This window comes from Tinamus guttatus, unplaced genomic scaffold (genome assembly GCF_059628265.1).
Source record: "Tinamus guttatus ecotype Peru unplaced genomic scaffold, ASM5962826v1 Tinamus_guttatus_pri_ptg000309l, whole genome shotgun sequence".
Classification (NCBI taxonomy): Eukaryota; Metazoa; Chordata; class Aves; order Tinamiformes; family Tinamidae; genus Tinamus; species Tinamus guttatus.
Genome location: NW_028288843.1, coordinates 174,062 through 194,282, shown reverse-complemented (window position 1 = coordinate 194,282; position 20,221 = coordinate 174,062). Strand labels below are relative to the sequence as shown.

General features: G+C 42.5%; 1 protein-coding gene across 1 annotated transcript in view; it reads right to left on the bottom strand.

The window, feature by feature from the left end:
- Positions 1-1,604, bottom strand: part of ADAMTS6 (ADAM metallopeptidase with thrombospondin type 1 motif 6) — a 129,577-nt gene extending 127,973 nt beyond the window's left edge. Inside the window, exons 1-2 of the mRNA XM_088528473.1 lie at positions 1,412-1,604; positions 279-643 (exon numbers count right to left, since the gene is read on the bottom strand). Of these exons, the coding sequence (XP_088384599.1) occupies positions 279-643; positions 1,412-1,508 (462 nt within the window). The 5' untranslated portion in view covers positions 1,509-1,604. The remainder of the gene's footprint in view (positions 1-278; positions 644-1,411) is intronic.
- Positions 1,605-20,221: the final 18,617 nt, after the last annotated feature.

Sequence of the window (20,221 nt, the reverse complement as noted above, 5' to 3'; positions counted from 1 at the left end):
GGTGTGTAAAATTTTAATAATCTGCAATAATCTCGCCACAGACCTAATCTTGCAGCCCTGAAGCAGACCCTGTAAACACTAAAAATGTTGGTTGCTGAAGGACTAAAGAATTGGGCCTTAGCACTTACAATTAAGTTTAAGAAACTGATGAATACTCTTCTGCCAGGACCCAGACACCCAGGAATTTCAAAGACTGAAAGATACACCAATTAAATTGTTCTTCTGGAACAGAACGGAAGCAGCACACTATTATACAAGAACATATAACATGCACTTACCAGACCATCGCAGTTGCTTAAGGCCACTTTAGTTGTACTATGCTGGTCTTGCAAATATCCTGTGTAATGACAGTGGTCTAAAAAACTGTGTTTCCATTGAGGTCCATCTTTCCCCCAGTATTCTACTGTAAAATGTCTGGATACCAAATCTGTGTTGAGAGTCAGGTTTAAATGAAAGTGCTTGCCATAGGCAGAAAGTTTAAAAAATAACTTAGATGCTGCCAGTTCTTGATCGTAAGGGTCTGTGCTCCTCCGCCTCCTTGAGGGTTTAGCATTTTTCACAGTAAAGCTGAGGAAGGCTCCATTTTGATCAACCCTTATTGGGATTGTTACTTGGTAGTGTTCAAGATAAGACAGGAATTCCTCTTTGTAATCACAAGGTAAGACAGTCCAGGGAGTGGGCATAGAAGAGAAGAAAATATAACAGGAAACAACAAGTAGTAGTACAAACATTAACGTATTTGGCTAAATCTCAACACCCCCACAAGTGAAAGCCATTTTCAGGTAAATTTAGGATGCAGAGCTTTATAAATAAAATATCCTTTCTTTCTAAGTCAACAAATGGCATTCAGTTTTCTATTAACTTGGTGTCACTGGAAATACCAGAGTTTTAAACTACATATCTTTTCCTGTATACCCAAAATATGCAAACATCTGGGGCTAAATTCTACCTAAAAAGACGTATTCTTCCCAGTGATACCATTCAAAGCCAAAAAGCTATTAGATCCACCTGCAAAAATAAAAACAGTAGTAATGACAAAAAGTATTACTTTGGAAAAACATGCAAATGGTGCTTCATTCCAATAAAAACCTACAAATGTTAATATATCAAAAGTAAGATTAGATCCTTACTTCCTGCTTTTTAAAAAGTGTTAATGAGGTTCTGGCAAATTTCTGAACTGTTACCCAGTACAATGTTTTACTGGAGGCAAGGCTTTCTTACAGGTAAAAGTAGACAGAAATTAGGACAACAATTCAATCGGATTGTCTGTAATTACTCTTCCATGATAATCAATCATGACAGAATTAAGAGTCTGTACAATACCATCAATTTCTATAGACACGGTTTAGAAAACACCCATGTTTAACACAAAAATCGATGATTTCTGCAGCTACAGAGGCCAGGCTCCTACCTTGAGAACTGTATGAAAGCCTCTTGTCACTGTGAAATTCCGATGAAACAATGACTAGGCTCAAAATCCATGTCCACGTCTTCCAAAAAATTTCCATAATTTAGAAAAATTTAAAGTTTATTTTCCCCTTTTTGGGCTACCTGTGTGCTATAGAGTTAATTCCACTCCAGGATCGCACCATAACAGGTAGATTTATATTACTTCCAGATTAGATATTGGACATCCACTTTTTGACAGGTATTCTTTTCCAACAAGCTCTATTTTCTTCTACATCTGCAGTCATTTTCTCAACACAAAAATAAGCATTTGTAAAATTCATTCAGTTATGTGCAAGGCGTTAGACTTGGAAGTTACTGAATTTTCTCCATTTCTTTCCCTGAAAAAAAAAAATTAAAATGAGTCAAGGCAAATTCTTTCCATTATAGCAGATCAATATTGCAAAATATTAACCAACAATAATGGATAAAATACAACACAACATTTTGTAATAACATTTAACCACTACTACTTTCACGGTCCAAGGTCATGATCTTTCAAAAAGAAGTACCATCAACCTTGAACAAGAAGTTCCATACAGCTTGAGATTCATATATACACGTCAAATTAAGTAGGTGTAGTAATTTATACAATTAAACTTTCAGATTTCTCAAATATTGTGTTCAGATTTGTTCTGCCATAATCAATGCAGTATATTCATTGATTTCAGCAGTGAATAACCAAACCTAATATACTGGCAGACAAAGGAAGAACCTGGGAAAAAATCCAGAGTGCTGTTATCTGATCTTTCCACAGCATGTATTTTCTTATTACTTGGACATACTTTGCTTATGCAGGCAAAATTTTCATTCACTTAAGTGGGAGTGCTGCACATTCTAATACCAAAGAATGAATTTTAGAATTTATCACAAGTTTTGACTTTTTAATTACACTGTAAATACATTGCCAAAGTGGCTTGTATACTGATATACTGAGAGTGCTGTTTGCTATATTAGAATATATTTTTATTTTCCTTTTGTTTCCCTTCAAGGGTAATAGGATTAAGTGAATAACATGTTGTGTTTGGGTTTGGGTTTTTTTTTTTTTTTACTTCTTCGTTTAAATACTATTGCAGTAATATTAAAACGCAGCCCTAAATCTGGCCAGGGGTTAAACAGAAGGTCTATGCAGCTACCCAGTAGTTTAGCACAGGATACTTTACAGGTATCACATCAGTTGATACCGATCAGTCCTCTTAACTTCCAGCACACCTGCTGCCTACAGCAGCATCTCACAGATGTCAAAACAGATCGCCTGAGAAGGGCACACTGTATGGAAAGAAATGGCCAAAGGCACACACATTCACTTACAAGTGCGCTAGATAAGGCCCTCACACAATTTTAGCAAGGTAAATTTACGACACTCATTCAATCACATAATACCTATACAGCCAATGGGTTGTCTGTTAAGGTTAAAAATAAATAAATAATAGGCAGAACTGTTCATATTATCTCAAAAAAACAACATGAAACAAAACCTACTTACTAACCTCATGGTGAATATCAGGAAACTTATTGGGCAATCTGAAAGGCACTTTGTTATTACTATGCACACGAAGTTAATTGGATCATTCCAATATTTGCTTTGTAGATATCTTTCCAAATAGTATACAGGATGTAGCTAAGTATGTAGATTAAATAAATTATATTTTGTAAGCATGTCTTGGGCTTAATAACATTTTTTCCTGAGGAAGCATTAGCTTAGTAATGCCATTCACTTACAACAAGACCTCAATTAATAAGGATTTTATTAATCTCTAACCTGGCCTTTAAATAATGCATTTATTATCTGGCTAATATTTAACTATAGCTTTAAAACAGGTTGCCAATGTTTATTTTAATTTCTGAAGAGACATAACCAATCTCATATTCTTCTGCTAAATTAGTCTATTAAAGAATGTGCCTTATTTCAACTTTGAGAATGTCCAGCTTCAAATTCCAGTCACCACATCTTGCTTTACCTCCATCTGCTAATGAGGTTAGTTATAACGGATAGCTATAATCTGATACGACCACCTCTTGACTCTCTGATAAGCAGCTCAATCTATTCAATCTACCTCACTCTGTACAATACAGTTTCCAGATGCCTAATTATTTCTGCAGGGTTTTTTTTTCCTGAATCCTTTCCAATTTGTCAGCATCTTTTTTCATGCAGACACCAGAGTTGGACACCGTATTTCAGCAATGGCTCATTAATGCCATATACAAAGGTAAAATTGCCTGACAGCTTTTACTTAGCCAAAAGAAAAAAAAAAAAAAAAAAACTTGCAGCTCATGTTACACTGATCAGAAGTCACCCTAACATTAAGATCTCCTGAAACTGCAGGACTCGAAGAAGCAGGTGGCTTGGTATGCTGGAAGTCACTGTGGTGTCCATCATCTGGGCATCACTGGCCCATGTTGAGCCTTGGTCAAGAGAGCCCAAAAGTCACCTCCATCTTCTCTCAATTAAGGAAGAGCAATAGATGTGAAGCATAAAGCGTTTGCATGCCTCCACTCACAGTACTTCCAATATGAATCTGGAAAGGAACATAAAAACTTCCACTACCTATACCCTGTCTATACTTTCTTTCTAGCTTTAATGATGGATGTGCAGCATTTCAGTTTTGCTTACAGTCTAGATATCATTTTAGTGCTGATAAAAAGTGCTAAGAGGCGTCTTCCTTTGCCCAGTTCCAGAGACTTGTTTATCAAAGGTGTTTGCTCACCATTTGCCTAAAGCAATAGCTCCTGCCTCATTCTGCAAGCTCTGCTGGAGCAGCAAAGGAAAACTACGCTATGTGCTTCAAAATCCAGAAGGTGCATGGCAAAAACAGCCCTGCACCCGGGTTTCTGTGGCAGCACCAGTGACAGAGCACACAGAGCACACTCATCAAACAGCAACAGGGGCCATACAACAAAACGACAAAAAAAAACAGCAAAGGGCCATAGCATGCACAAAACCAAGGATTTGGGGGAACGATGTGGATTACTCGGTGGCAGCAGCTGACCAAACTGTTCAGACCTGTCACCCTGATACCCTCCACATGGCTAAGGGATACCTGTTGAAGGGATACTTAAGTTTCAGCGCAGGGGAGCAGAAGTTTCACATGAGCCAACTGTTACGGGAGCAAATAACCCCCGCCAGGGACAGCAGCAGCGGCGCTGCTCCCCTCCCTTCCCCCGCCACAGCGGCGCAGCCGCCCCGGCCCAACGGCCGCCGCCAACGGTCGCCCCGCGCGGCGGCCCCTCGGCAGCCCCCGCTCAACGGCCGCGAGCGGAGCCGGCGCAGCGCTGCGCTGCATAAATAAACCGCGGGTCGGGGGCGCCGCTAGCCAGCCCACCCCGCCGAGGCGCGCGCTCTGCTGGCGCCGCCGCGGCCCCCACGAGCAGCGGCCGCCGGCCGCGCCTGCGGGGTGCTCGCCGCCTTCCCGCCTCCCGCCGCCGCCCCTGGCGGGAGGGCGGGCGCGGAGCGGAGCGGGAGCGCGGCCACGGGCGGCCGTACGAGGGGTTGCCAAGGAAATGCGGAGGGAGGGGCGGGCGACGGCGGAGGGGGCGCGAGTCAGTCACAACAAGCGCAGCCTCAGGTAGCGCGGCCGCCGGAGCCGGCTAAGCCCCCGGGCCACGCAGGAGGAGGGCGGCTCGCTGCAAGGGGCTCGCGGGAGAGGGACGGGGTCGGAGGAGCGAGCACAAAGGCCGAGCATGGCTCTTTGCTTCCCAGCTGTTCGTCGGAAAGCGGAGCGTGAAGACAGAAAGGGAAGAAAGGAAGGAAGGAAAAAAAAAAAAAAAAAAAAAAGCGACTGTGTGCCACAACGCACAGCCGCGGCCGGCTCCCCCGGGGCACGGGGCTGTGCGCGCAGCCTTCCCCCTCCGTCTGCCCCACTCCTCCCCTGCCGCCCTGCCAAGGGATCAGCTGTCATTGTGCTTCTAAAAACGAAGAATAAAGAGAAAACAACCCCCCAAACGAAGAGAGTAGAAGCATCTCTCTACCCCCCCGCTCCAGCCCAACACGTATGCACAGTTGTGTCCCGGGCGCGCAGACACGCGTCTGCGCGCACACCGAGACGGTAACAACAACAGAGAGACCCTTAGCGGGAAACACCAGCACTGGTGCAAGCTGGAGGTCACCAGACACACATCCCACTCAGAAAATTCAGAAGGAGGAAAAAAAAAAAAAAAAAACTCTCCTCCCTAGAGAGGCTGCAGGGAAGAGTCTGGTTGCTGTGGCGGAGTTGATCCTAAAGTTAACTTTCAGCAGCCCATTTCCAGACAGCAGCGCTGAATCTATTTGGATAAAACGCGTGTGACCCAGACACTTGGCGCTCGGCCCAAGCGCGTTGCACCGGCAGCCCAAATAAAAACTCTCTCTCGTACAACAATGAAAGAAATCGGTGAAGAGCAACAAGGGAGGGGGGGAAAATGAAAGAAAGAAAGGAAGGAAGAAAAAGGGGGGAAAAAGGCAAAAGCGAAGCCGCCCGCCGCCGCCGGGCAGCGAGAGCCCACTTACCTCCCCCCGCCGCCGAGGGCGCGCCGATAAACAGGGCTCGGCGGGGTTAAGAGTCTAGCAAACCCCAAGCGGCTCCGAGTAAATCAAAACCACACGCTCCCATCTTCCCGAGGAGCCCGGCCAGCGCTCGGCATCTCCGCGAGCACCGCGGCGGCAGCCTCGGCTCCGCGCGGACCCTCTGAGTTCAGGCACAAAATATGCACTTGTCTGACCGCCGGAGCGGCCGCTGGACATGACACGAGCGAGCGCCGGGCTCGTCCTCACGTACGGCGCTCTGCAAAGCTGCGGGGGCTGTTGGGGCTTGCACATTTTTTTTTTATTATTTTTTCGTTCTGCCAATGATATAGATTTTTTTAAAAAGTAACTCTAAAAATAAAGAGTGGCACTATTCAAGAGCGTACTTCACAAATCACTACTCTTTTCCGTTAATATCCTCGCACCCCCTTCCCCCATCCTCAAACCTCAAAGGTTTCACTCTGAAATTACTCCAAATCCACCTCGCCGAATGCAAGATAAAGTTCACCCCGCTCCCCAAAGCCCTGCAATGCACCGTTATTTGGGACACAAGAAAAGCAAAAGTTTCATTGAATAGCGTGAAATCTTCCTTACCGTTCTCATCTTCAATTTCTGATACAAAGTAAGTTTCAAACAATAGAGATTGCACAGGACGATTCCCGTATTCCTCTCTGCTTTTCCCCTCTGTGCAAGCAACCATCAGGGTTATATTCTCCAACAGCATAAAATTCTCTAGCCTTCCTAAAAGGGGGGGGAGGGGGGGAGTAGGGGGGGATTAGAAAACGGACCGACTTGGCAGGAGGAGGGATGCCATCAATTCACCCAACATATCACCCTGCACATTTTGTCTTTCCAACAAAAAAAAAAAAAAAAAAAAAAAAGAGAAGGAGGGGGGGAAGGAAGGAAGGGGGGGGAAGGCTTATATTGGGGTGGGGGCGGGTGCCCTCCTCTTGAACAGCCTCCTCTGCAAAATACCATGTGAATATCATCTGAGTGCAGGGTGGGGGGGGGGGGGGGGAAGGAGAGGAGCGGGGGGAGCGGCAGCGGAGCAGGAAGGGCTCGGCTCGGCTCGGCTCGGCTCGGCTCAAGTAGCCCGGACCTCCTCTCCGCCGGCGCGCGGCCAAGCCGAGCGCGCCGGCAGCGGGAGCCTTGGCAGCCTCGCCCGGGAGCGGCGCGGAGCCCGCTGACGTCAGCCTGCAGATGTGCCCCGGCCGCCGCCGCGCCCGCGCCTGCGCGGCGCGTCACGTGGCGGCGGCGGCGGCGGCGGCGCGGGGGGGCGGGGGCCACTCGGGGTAACGGGGCGCAGCGCGGGGGCAGGGGTCGCGCCGCTGCCTGGCGGGCGCGCGCCCGAGGCGGCGCCCGAGCTAACGGCCGGCGCGGGGCTCAACAGGCGCCGTAACGGCCTTTATTAAAAAAGAAATAGAGAGAAAGTACATATATGTGTGTACATTCCTGGGGAGAGCGCGTCGCTTTCGCTTTCACTTGCAGCCGTTGCCCCCGCCATGGCGGGGCACCCGGGTCCGCTTCGCGGGGTCGCGCGCGTTGGAGCGCGGCGTCTGCGGAAGCGCTCACGTCCCGTGGGCCGGCGGGGCAACCCGAGCCCCGTGCGCTTGGCTGCCAAGCCGATTTCCGATAGCCAAAGGAAAAAAAAAAAAAAAAAAAAACCCTTCCTGCAATGGCCTGGGGCTTCTGCTCGCTGTGTGTCGCCGGCGGCGTCTCGGCGTGTACGTGTGTGTTTTCCTCCCCAGCCGGAGGTAGTAGGTGTAACTGTTCTGGTGAATCTATAAGAGCTGGCCAGGCTGCAGAGTGATTCAGGCTGGAAACATCCAAAAATACAGTTACTACAGCGCTTCTTCGAGGGTGGAAGGGAAGAGCGTCCGTCCACAAAGCTGACAGTCCCCAGAGCAGCTCTGATGGTCCGTGGGTTTGGGTGCATGCCGTGTAAAAAGTGGGATGTCGGTGCTAAGGCTGGCATTTATTGTGTCCGATTAACATGCTGCATGCCTCGTTTTTGAGGATAAAGCACTGCTAGAGTGGAATGAGATTTCTGCACATACATTTGTGAGATAACTATCAAGAGCAGCTCTAGCACAGTAAGCACAAGCCCCTAAAGGTGGTCACGCTTGTCATCAGCCGTGCTGAAGCTTCCCTATAAAATGTGTATACAACATGCACTTACGGCTGAAGCCCTTTTGTGCTCTTCAGACAAATGAACGGTACGATCACCCAGTAACTAATGGCCGAGCCGCGCATCTGGTGCCGGAGTTACTCGGGAGCGGTGGGATCCAGGAGGAGGGGGGTCGCAGCTGGATTCAAGCGAAGGGGACGGGGGGGATCGCAGCCGGATCCCGGCCGAAGGGGGGATCTCAGCGGGATCCGCGGGCACGGGGGGCGCAGCCGGGGCGATGCTCGTGCCGCGGGCGCCACCCCGCGGCGGGCGGCGGCGCCGGGCGGAGCTGCCCCCGGCCGCGCGGCGGTGCCGCTCGCGGGGGTGGATGCGCCGCGCGCGGCGGGAGCAGCGCGTGCGCGGGGACAGCGCGGGGGGCGGCGGCGTTGTTAATACTGCAGAGTTCCGCCTCCTGGGGCAGACTCATTTATAGGATGGTCGCGCTGATGAACGGCGCGTGTAGAGCGAGCTCTGCAGCGAGCGCAGACGGGCAGGAGCTCTTCAGCCACATCACCTGCCTTCAGGGACAGGCGGCGTGGCCGTTCCTGCTCACCCGTCCCTGCACACGCAGCATTATGGCAAGCTGGGAGACTGTCTGCTTCTGGAAGGGCAGGCTGTGGAGACAGATTTACCATGAGGCTCTATTTTCCCCCATTTTATCCCTTGACGAGGGGAAAAAAAAAAAAAAAAAGTGTTTTGAATAGACACCTACCGTAGCAAATTGGCCCATGCTCATGGTATCCTCAAGGGAAGTGGAAGACCTCAGATTGGCCTGCACCCGGCTCAGGAGTGCTGCACTGCTGCCTGCCGGCGCAGTGAGCGACTGTTCTGGCATGGAGGAGTGTGCCCGCCGTGCCTGGAGCTGCTCCACGGTGCGGAGCTGATTCAGGACTCACCAGGCTAAAAAGAAGGGCAGATTAGCACTGTCTGGTTAGGGCGCTCACATGAGTTCAGCTCCCTGCTCTATATCAGGCAGTCAGGCTAAGACTTGAGCATGGGCTCTGCAGAACCCAGCTGCTTGCTCACACCAGCAAGTTATTTATTCCCTGCCCCAGACATCTACTTTTTCTTGCCTACACCCACTGATGGAGCTGAGAAAATGTTTCTAATAACAGCTTTGTGAAAACTGGTACGTTACCAGGAAATAATTTTGGCTTTAGTTAAAAAATTCTCAACTAGCTGTAATTAGAATTTCTGACAGAATTCCCAGTGCTATTTGACTCACCTTATTTATTTATTTACTTATTTATTTTTGCTTTATTGTGTAAAAACTTTTTTTTTTAAAGTAAACCTGGTTCAGATGAAAATAGTGACCTTGATGACTTCAATTTTGGCCTCAATAACCTGAGTGATAGTTGTATGCTTTTTAATGATCTACAACTTTTTAGGAACAACACTTGCACAGAAAGTAGTATGCAAGTCCTTAGTATACATTTGTCTTTGCTGCAAATAGAAATCTTTGTGGAACTATGAAATAGCAAAGATAGTTATTCTGCCATGAATTCAGATAACACTTAAAACCATTTGGGCAACAGTGCCATCAGAAGTTCTGGACAAGATTACAGATTTATTGAGCACAGAGAACATTAGTCCATATCTTAAACTAGTTTGTTAGTTTTTGCTTGTCATGAAAGTAGTTTGCTAAATCTTTAAGCACTCTTGACTTTACTTTAAGCTTTCAAATCCTTTAGTCTGTCAGTCAACAACTGATAAGATTGCCAATACTTTTTCCTTTAAAAAATATTTACATTAAGCTTCAGTTTACCATTGCTAGATATATTCAGAGGTATTTCAGGTTGATCTTGCTATTAACTGAAAAAATATAGAAGAGGGAACTGCAAGTCTTTGGTGAGCAGTCTTCTTGTCTAATATGAGAGGCCTTAGTGGCCCAGGTGGACCGTCTGCTGGTGGAGACATTGGCAACAGGGTTGTTGGTGTCGGGCTTGGGCCGTTCTTGGACGTTCCAGGCTGCCCTGTGACGGGCCCTGCAGCTTGCCCAGGTACCCAGCACTTACTGATGTGGTGCCTGATGAAGAAAAACTGCTTGCTGAAATATCTACTTATTACATACGCATATATATATATTTATAGTATATAAGACATGGGCTGTTGTACATCATATTTTACTGATAGAGAAGAAGTCATTCAACTTCAGTACTGTGGTAATTATGTCTGTGCAATTGTGTGAAACTGTAAGTGCTCTTCAGCTTTTGAAAACACTATTGAAGGTTAGTCATAAAAATGCATGTCTCAAGTTAATTTTTAGATGATCTGTTATTTTAGGATGTCTTACTGTTTCTTACAGTCATGCAACTTGTACTGAATTGGAAGAATTTATGCCCTGGACCATTTCTGATCTGGTAAATTCCATGTAAGGAATTAGAAATTCATCCTCTCACTCCTCCTCTGTCAGGGCTGGAAAACACTGGAGTCTGGTCTTTCGAACGCATAGACAATCTGACAGACATCCAGCTTGTTTGCTTGTCTCCTCACTATGACAACCTGCTACATCAAATTAGATTAAAAGATTTCTCTGGAGGAGGACAGCACACTGTTGCTGCTGCCTCTGGAGAAGCTAACAGGACAGCATTAACAACTTGTATAGTTTCCCCTTGTACTTAATTTCCAGGACCATGTAAACATACACACAAACACAAGAGCTGTTATGCCATTCAGGCTCCCTGATCTAGCAGTGTTCGTAATCTGTAATATTTTTTTACTATTAACTTTGTTCAAGTAACTCTTGATGTGTGAAACCTACTGTGTGGTATACTTACTAAATATACCACCTAGTTGAAAAATACTGTCAGTAACCTTACATTTATCTGTATGAAGGAGAAGTTCTGTTGCTGGCATACATGCTTCATTTTTATCCTCCTGAACTAAAAGACTCTAGAAGTGCTTGAAGGTAAGCAAAATTCAGATCAGTGAATTTGGTTTCAAGTGTGGCCTTGAGGCTGCTTCTGCCCAGCAAGTGGATATTGCTAAGAATATCTTCATTTAAATATGAAGAGCGGACCTGCATGAAGAGAGAGGTTCCTTTTCTAGGATGCTCCCTTGGAGCAGCTCCAGAGTGTAGTGTTGATACTGGGCCTACTGGCACCTGAGCCTCCTTTTTGCTATAGAACCTGTGAATCTGACCAGCCCGATTATTTAGCATAGGATTTGGAAATGAAACTTGAGAAACTCAGTTCACATGTATTTGACATCCCCCATCACATACCAGGCAGTTTCCTCCCTGCTGAAATGCTGATGAGGCAGAGCAGAGAGATTATAGAATCTGAAGTGTGGTGAGTGTGCTCAGAGCTTGCTCAAAAAACAAAAAGGAGGATGGTGGGAGAGCTGGGAGAGGATAAATATCTCTCTGGTAAACCTGAAATTAGGAATCTTACACGAGCTAAGCTGATTAGGGAATCCCTTCAGCATAATGGATATTAGTCTCAAATTTTCTAGGCAAATTGATTGAGCTGATACTATCCTCATTATGATTAAATTAAAAAGTATAGAAAAATTATCTCAACTCCACACAAGAACAAGAATAGTAGTAAGGGGGAAAGAAGAGGTTGTACAGACTGGAGAGTTGTTTTATTTTGACAATAGAGGTGTCTTTCTGCTTTGCCTCTTTCTGCCTTTCCAAGCAAGGGACGGATACCAGAAACAAGATTAGCTCAGCGGGCATAGTACTTTGCTAAAACAAATCGTCTTCCAGCTGTATGTATTCTGTATTTTTCTATGTATATATATTCTTTTTTTTTTCCATTTCCTGAGAAAGTCGTTCAGTAAGATCTGAGCAATCTAAGATTTATGGAGAACAAAGTAGAGACAAATGCTACGATGTGTGGAAAATGTGTGTGGAAAATCTCTGTGGAAAATGATATTCCTCAAAGATTAGTGTAGGCAGAAACATATATAACCTAAGCAGGAATTCTCAGCAAAAACGTAAGAATTCGGTTATTTTGATTTCAGAATGAAAAACCTGGAGTCAGCTCACAAGGTGAGTTAGCTATTGCTGCTCTGAGTAGAGCAGTGTTGGGGCATCTGGCACTCACCTCTAGAAATGATGCTCCCCCTCCATAATCTGGTGCCTGGGTCTAAGAACCTGGTTCACTGCATTGCTGTCTGAACGGGAGGAGAGTTACAGTTTTCATGCTGATGTGCATCACAGACTCCTCATTTAGCATTTGCTGAAAAAAGTGGTGATCCCCCATTGCTTGGTATGCTTTATGTAAAACCAAGCACTAATGTCAGAGATCTTAAAACTGAATCTTGAAATGTGCACAGATTTATTTCAAATGGAAAGAATTGGACTTTCCATATTCCTGGACTGTATAGCTAGAAAAGATTTATTAAAGACTCTAGAGCATATGGTGCATACTACTTTGGACACAGATTACATCTTGGTCTAATTTAGATGGCTCTCTGGCATGCTTTCTGCTGCAGTGTCTTGCAGCAGCTCATAAGTGGAACTTTCTTCACTGGAAGCTGCAAGGCCCATGCATTAAACAATTGGAAAAAAAATAATACACTTTGCCTTGCAACTTTTGCCTATGCCCCCAAAACGCAACAACAGACTGTGAATGCAGTGAAATGTTATGTGAATGCACCAAGTAAATACCTTCTATCTCACAATTAACTTCATATTATTTCATTATTATTCATGCTCATAATTTCATATTAGGATTATTGCAGCACTAGCAGTTCCTTCATAAGGGAAGACAGTGTTCTGCTTGGAGGGGTTTGTTTGCATTGAGCCCCTTAAAGGGAGGATTGGCTGGTTCTGCATGAAGACATTTTGGGTGGCAGCAAGGGCTTCAACCTTCCTGTACATCTCTAACATAGAACTGGTTAGAAACTGGGGACAGGAGAGCATAGAGGGGAGCAGCATTATTTACACTTCCCCTCTTCTCTCACTAGTTATTCACTTTCAGCCACTCTTGGAGACAAGATCCAGGGCCAGATTAATGTTCTTGTTTGACCCAGCACAGCTGCTCCTATGTTTTTAAAAGCACGTTTCTCCAGTGCAAATTCTAGTGGCTTAATTTCAAAATGCTTTCCACTAGATGCTAGGTTAGGCTTTGTTAGACTTCGTGCAGGAGCATCCATAATGTTGCATTTTGCTGCTTTGCTGTGGAAGCATTGATCTCTCACAAAAGAACAGTAACAAAAAGAACTCCAAAAAAGAACAGTTACTGATCCCCTAGTAATGACTGCAGCTATTTGTCAGATGAATCTATCAAAGCCCTCGTTAACTTTTACAAACGCTGGGAGCAAAAACAGACCTCATGATGGCTGCAATTTATATAATCCATTGATAGGGATTTAATCCTGTTAATCTCCTGATATTCCACTGAATATCTTTGAAATGCTTTAACTGTTGTGTATATTTTAAGTTATTATTTGATAGGGCATCCTGTTATATTTTTAAAGATAAATCCAAACCAACATATTTTTCAATAAAAGACTGGTTTTCACAATATAAATTTTCCAGCTGCAAAATCAGCTATGCATTAAAATCACAAACAGTGTTTTGTTTCTATGGAGTTAAAAGGTTACACTTTTTAGTTACAGGTCTAATTCTGGGCACAATCTGTGAACTGAAATATGAACTGGGCTTAGCGTGCTTTTGTTCCTGCGATACCATTAAGTTATTATTTGCATCAATAGGCAAGTTGTAGTGAAAAGGGATCAGCTCCAGTCGTTCTCCGAACTTCCAGGCAGTGTAATGCTACGGTTTGACGGCCTTGCATGGTGCATGCTGTCAGCTTTGCACTCTAACCATAAAGTCACCCAAAGATATGATGGTGCTGGTGTGTCGCTGCTCACAGATGTCTGAGGGCAAAGGAGGAGGGGAAAGCAACTTGTCTCTGAGTTTCTACTTGCATCACTAGCCAAGATCAAAAGAGGCATCATCCTCCATATGGTTGTCTCTGGAAATTGTGAAAGGAGTCAAGCTGATTTTAGCAGCAGCCTTCACTCCTGAACGTCCTAACAGCAATCAATCTGTGTCCTCACCATGGCTGAAACTCAATTATTAGTAGGAACTTTATTCTCTAAACTTTGTAATTAATAGTACATAAAGAAAATTGGCAGAGAAAACAGATGTGCTCAAAACAAATGGAATAACAGCTACAGAAATCTACATATTTCAAGAAAATGCTAGACACTTATTTTTAGCTCATTACATCCACAGCCATCTACAGCATCCACAGCCATCTATAAATCTAGCTAAACAATTTCATCCACAAATTAGGTTGTCTGGCAATTAGAGACAGTTCTGATATAAATTATTGCACTAGCAGTTTTCGGCACAGATTTAATTATAAATATAACACTACTCTTCCAGCCTTGCCAGTCTGTATAAGAAGCTGAGCTAACAGTACATATAGCAGGATATTTATAAGGCCAATCAAGTATATACTTAATGTGTACAAACACAGATGTAGATATTTCATCTGAAAATATGTATCTAGAGTGAATTTACCCTGCTGTCTGGAAAACAAGGACTTTAAAGAGGAAAGATTTCCAGCATTTTCTAAGCCAGTCAAAGGTCATCTTGTATAGCGCAGAAGTTGAAAGTTTAGTTTTGTGTTTTACCAAATATGACTGGTGTTTACTAAGAGATCAAATGTAGCCACAGGGGACTTAAGTGTAATTAAGCATTAACTACTTTATAATTCAGGGAATGGTAATTTAAAGATCTGCGTAACTGAAGTAGTTTAATTAAATTAGTAATTATAAAAATGCAGTAACTTACAACTATTTCTACCTTTCAAAACCTTGCTTCCTTAGCCTCTGCTCATACCTCTTTAATAAAGTGCAAAATCCTTGATTTTATGCATCACTCGAGGAAATGTCCTATCGTTTCTATTTACAAGGTGTCATGTCTACAACCAGAGCATTTTTATTTCTCTTTTTTTTTTTAATAGCTGTCCCTGGGCCATTCTCCTTCTCTGTCCCCAGAAACAATGTGTGACTTTGAGAGGTGAAGAAGAGAATTGGGAATCTCTCTGAATAGGGCTGGGGAGGGACCAGAGCTAACCTTTGCTCTTATTTTACCCCAGATTCCCAGCTTTGCACATGAATGAAGCCCTCTTCTATTGAAGGCTTTCTTCTGGGGGGACGAAACAAATTAACTGCAGAAGAATACCAGGGAATTCATTTTGTGCACTATCTCTGCAAAGATTTTTTTTTTTCTTTTTTTCTGAGACTCCATGGAAAAAGAAATTGAGGAGCTTGAAATGTGTTACACACAACTTTTGGAAGAGGCAGGGTAGCCCAGCGTTTCTCATGTGCTTCTTTACAGCAAAACTACACACAAATCTCTTACCAACTACATGGTTTCTTACCAAAGATGAGTGTAAAATATTACTGTAAATTCTTCTGAGGCATGACTGCAGTTTTGAAGGTAAAACATTTTGCGCAGCTGCTTGTTGACTCACTTCTCTCCGGCTCAGATGGACAGTGGCAAGGTGAGCCTTCTTGATTTCTGGTTCCATTATCTGGGGATGTACTGAGAAAAGCAGAATGTGCACAAGAGGATTTTTTCATCTTGAATACAGAACTCTCTGGGACAAATGCCCATGCGAGTATGATTATATAGCTGTTTTTCTCAAATTACCTCATTATGCTTGTCCTGTTAAACATTGCAGGTGTTCTAACAAATGTGCCTAAGTAGAAGTGTTGCCAAAGTGTCTTCTGCCCCTTGCTAACACTTAGGCCTTTAAACAGCTCAGGATTTCTTCCAGCTGTTTCATACAGACATTTTTCATAGAACAGAGGAATGAACCTCATCTGACCCAATATAAAAAAGCTGTAGGAAAAGATATTCATCACTATTTTTGTGTTTTCTCTGTTTTGAAGCGCTTAAACATAAGATGCACGCTCATTCAACCTTATAGTTCTTTCAAGCATCACTATGACACTGTGATCCTTGCCCCTTGACAACACACTATCACCAACAGGGGAACCAAGAGAATTCCAGAGCTGTCCTACTTCCGTCTCCCTCCCTGATCCTATTCAGAGAGATGCCAATTCTCTCCCCCACCTCTGAGATCCAGTAAAAATACTGGAGATAAGATAAACAGTTAGTAGCCATTCTCGCTTGTCTCATTTCACATCTTTTCACAAACGAGAAGCTGATTACTCCGTATTAGTTGTCAAGATCACGTGAATTAAAGTATTTTAAAATTTAAAACTAGTTTATTCAAGTATATTTATATAGACTTAAATATGTATTTGTTTCTACCTAAAAAAGTAAGTATGTAGAGATGTAAACATTTATACTAGCCATGCTAGTATTGAGAGGATAGAAAGATCTGTTCAAAATAATCATTTATAATTTCCAAAAAAAGAATGCTTTCCTATAAAAACTCAAACATATCTTTTCTTATGGCTAAATACTAAGTTTAAACCCTTAAATTTGCACGATGTGTTTGAATATGCATTTTCTGAAGCAGACATTTTGATAATACTGAACATATAAACACTGTGGATATAGGTTTAAAAATGTTAATACCTTTGACTATATTTCACTTCACAGGCTGAGCATAAAGCATAATGATGGGTGAAGATTCAAAGATCTGGGTCATGAGAATTAACTGAGAAGAGGGAAAGGGCTGGCCTAATGTTGATTATCTGGTTTAATTTCAGCTTTTGTAGTTTTGTACAGGCCCTTGCAGCAAGTAGTTCAGCTTCTGAGGTTGAGTAGAAGTAGCATAGTTTATCCAAACAATATTTTTGCAATTAAGTCAAATTTATCTTAGACTAATTAACTGTATAGTTAGAAGGTATTTTGCATGATTAGCAAACGTGGCCCTTTTTCCTTTGGGTAAAAAAAAGAAAAAAAAAAACACAAAAATAATTAAAAGATTTCCTCCGTCTTAAAATGTAGTTTATTTTGGATAGACTTCTTATCCATACTTCTCTCCTTTATTTTTTCTAAAGAAAACAAACCTATTATTCTTTTTTCTTTCTCATAATGCTGGTAGCAAGCTCAGGATCTTCCTATAAATACTATAGCTTTGATAGAGTAGGCAATTTGTATTTCCCAACTTCACACCTGGTCATCTCATGTCAGAGGCAGCATAATATTTTAAGCCTCTGAGATAGAATCCCAGAATGGCTCTGGCTGGAAGCAGAATGGTTTCTCCCTTACCCATTTACAGTGTGCTGGACTCAACCAATTCCCTGAAGAAAAATGACTATATTCTTGGCACACAACAGCTACTAAATTCAAACTCCTCCTACCCCTGTGTGCTAGGCTTTCTATCTGGTTCAATACTAAATTGCAAAGATTTGGGCAGTTCAGATTCAGAAAAGGATGTTAACCATCCATAAATTTAGTAAAAATGATGCCTACTTTGCCTTTATAGCACTAAAAAGGAAGTTTCAGGGAGATGGAAAAAGTGGCATATTCAGCCAACCTAACATGCCATATACAATATTTTGGCTCTATATACCTGCGCCAGTCCACATCCAATAGCACTACTTCACTTTTTTCGTTTCTGTAGTTTTTTGCTGGTTTTACAAGCAAATCTGAACTGAATGCAGATTCTTTAGAAAGGAATGGAAGACATAAATAAGCTCGTTAGACATTTTTACTTAGTAGAAACAGAGAGTTAGGCTCTCAAATTAGTTAGGCTTCTCAAATGTTCTTAAGATTTCTACTTAAGATTTGTCCAACATCATAGGGAAGAATCATCATATCCTCCTCTTCTGGTTGTTTAAAATAAGTGCCTCTAAATTGAACAAATGTTGGCTCTGTGACTTGGCCATTGTTAATTTAACCCATGTGTTTGAGCTCTCTGATGACATTTATTCTAGAAAAACTTAACTGCAGATTTTTTTTTTTTCAATCTCAAATTAGATTATATTAAAAACTAGCCATGTATGTTGTAAGCCTGATGGGCACTAGACAGGGAAGAATCATGTGTATTCATAATCATATTATCACATCAATAATAACAGATAACTATTACAGACGCAGAACTGATAACTGAGATAGAGCTGTAATACACCTGTCCAACCTGGAAAATCTAGATCCTGTAAAAGAAATGCCCGTATAAGTTCATATACATTAAGAGGGCTTATGTGCAGCAGAGAGGCAAATAGCATCTTCTCTCTGTCACTGAGGAGGCAAGAGATTGGACTAGAGATCCAAAGAGCCCTTTCGACAAACCTGAGTCTAACTGGTACAAACCATTATCAAGGTAATTTTCTGATTGATTTCAATGAAAACAGGACTGGCTTCTTTATTTTCTTTATTTTCTAACTTTGACACATAGGATTCTGTAGCTTTCTCCAGCTTCTGTTATTCCTACACAAACTTTACACAGATGCAAAATGGAAATGCCCATTAAAACATCATGCAGGCAGCCTTAGCATGTATACTAACACTGAGATGAATGTATACAAAATTGACAGAAAAAAGAAAATGATTGTCAGATGTTCAGAATCCCTACGCACATCCTTTAAATTAAATAGAGAATACAGAGAGATTTTCCTATTGTCTTTTTTAGACTAAAAGCTTTTTTTTTTTCCTTCTGTATGACATTCATATTCTAGTGTCTACCCCATTTTAAGTCACATGATGAATCAATTGAGGCAATATTTCTTGAATAAAATTATGGTTTAGCAGAAAACAATCTTTATTTGAGCCAAATGCTTTTCAGGTTGGACTGCCTCTGCTGCTGATCCATCCCTCTCCTCCCACATACCATTTGGTCTGGAGCTACGAAGGCCTCCCAAGCGGAGATCGAAAAGAAAAAAACCCTAGAGAACCAACCTTTCAGCTGCTTTCCAGCAGTGATTTGTCTCTAATGGTGGGTCAGAGCTTTCATCTCCTTTGAGTTTGACAGTTTAGGAAGAGTACCCATTAAAATTGAGAAGGAAGTGGATTTTCAATTGAAAAAAAAATAAAAACAAAAACAAATAAACAAACAAAAATAACCTAGAGACAAAACCAAGACCAAAAAAAAAAAGGAAAAAGAAAAAAAAACAACAAAAAAAAACTTCTGTTAAACTGTACAGTTGAGGCACTTAAGTGGCCCTCTTAATACTATGTTTTTGGGTAGGTTTCTCTCTTCCTTTCTTTCTTCCTCCTTTCTTCCTTCCTTTTTCTCTCTCTCTCTCTTTCCTTTCTTTCTTTCTTTCTTTTTGGCCAAAATATCTTTTGTAGCTCCAAGAAAGTTTTCCAACAAATGTTGTAAGAAAAAGAATATGACAATATATAATCATTGGCCTGGATTTTAATTCCACAACACTGAAAAAAAAAAAAAAAAAGGCCTGACTGGTTCCACCTATCATGGAGTACAGCTATAGCAGAGAGGAAAAAAAAATCAATGACTAAAAGATTTCCAACGATTCCATCACTACATTTACAGAAACTTGTTCCAAGTTCAACTTCACTCTTCAGAGAGCTTACGCGAAGGAATACAGTTTGGATTTGGCTCCAGAAGAAGTGCCTTGCCAGGACTCAAGAATGTCGGTGTGGCTATACAGTTAGAATGGTTTTCTTAACAAAAATGCAAGCTAGAAAACCTGTTCAAAGAAAAGATGCTCCCTTTCAAACTATTTTTTGTCAAGCAGTTTTCAGGAACCAGGAGCCATATGTGTGTGAGATAGATGACTTTTTCTTTTCTCTTCCATGCCAAGCCTATACGAGCATTCTCAAATAAAAATGGCTCTTTCTCCTGCTCTCTCTCTCTCTCTCTCTCTCTCTTTTTAAGACATAATTGAATTGTGGTTCCATATGCTCCATGAGAGCTTCATGTGATCCCGTGATAAAAAGATGAAAAAATTTGTTATCCTGTTGCTTAACAATATTGTTTTGCTTTGGGGCTGCTTTGCCACTTCCAAAAAATGTCTTTGGCACAACTGAGATTGCAGTCCCAGTGTACCTCTTTTTTCAAAAAAAAAAAAACAAAAAACAAAAAACAAAAAACTAAATACATTTAACAGGACTTTAAAAAGTAACTAAGGAGAGCTAATGGTGATAAATAAACTGCAAATAGAAATGTACTACCTAGGACACCCTTGACCTGAGATGCATGATCTTACTCATACAGAAAGTGTAATGGAAACTCTAGACATTCAGCATGCTTAAAAAT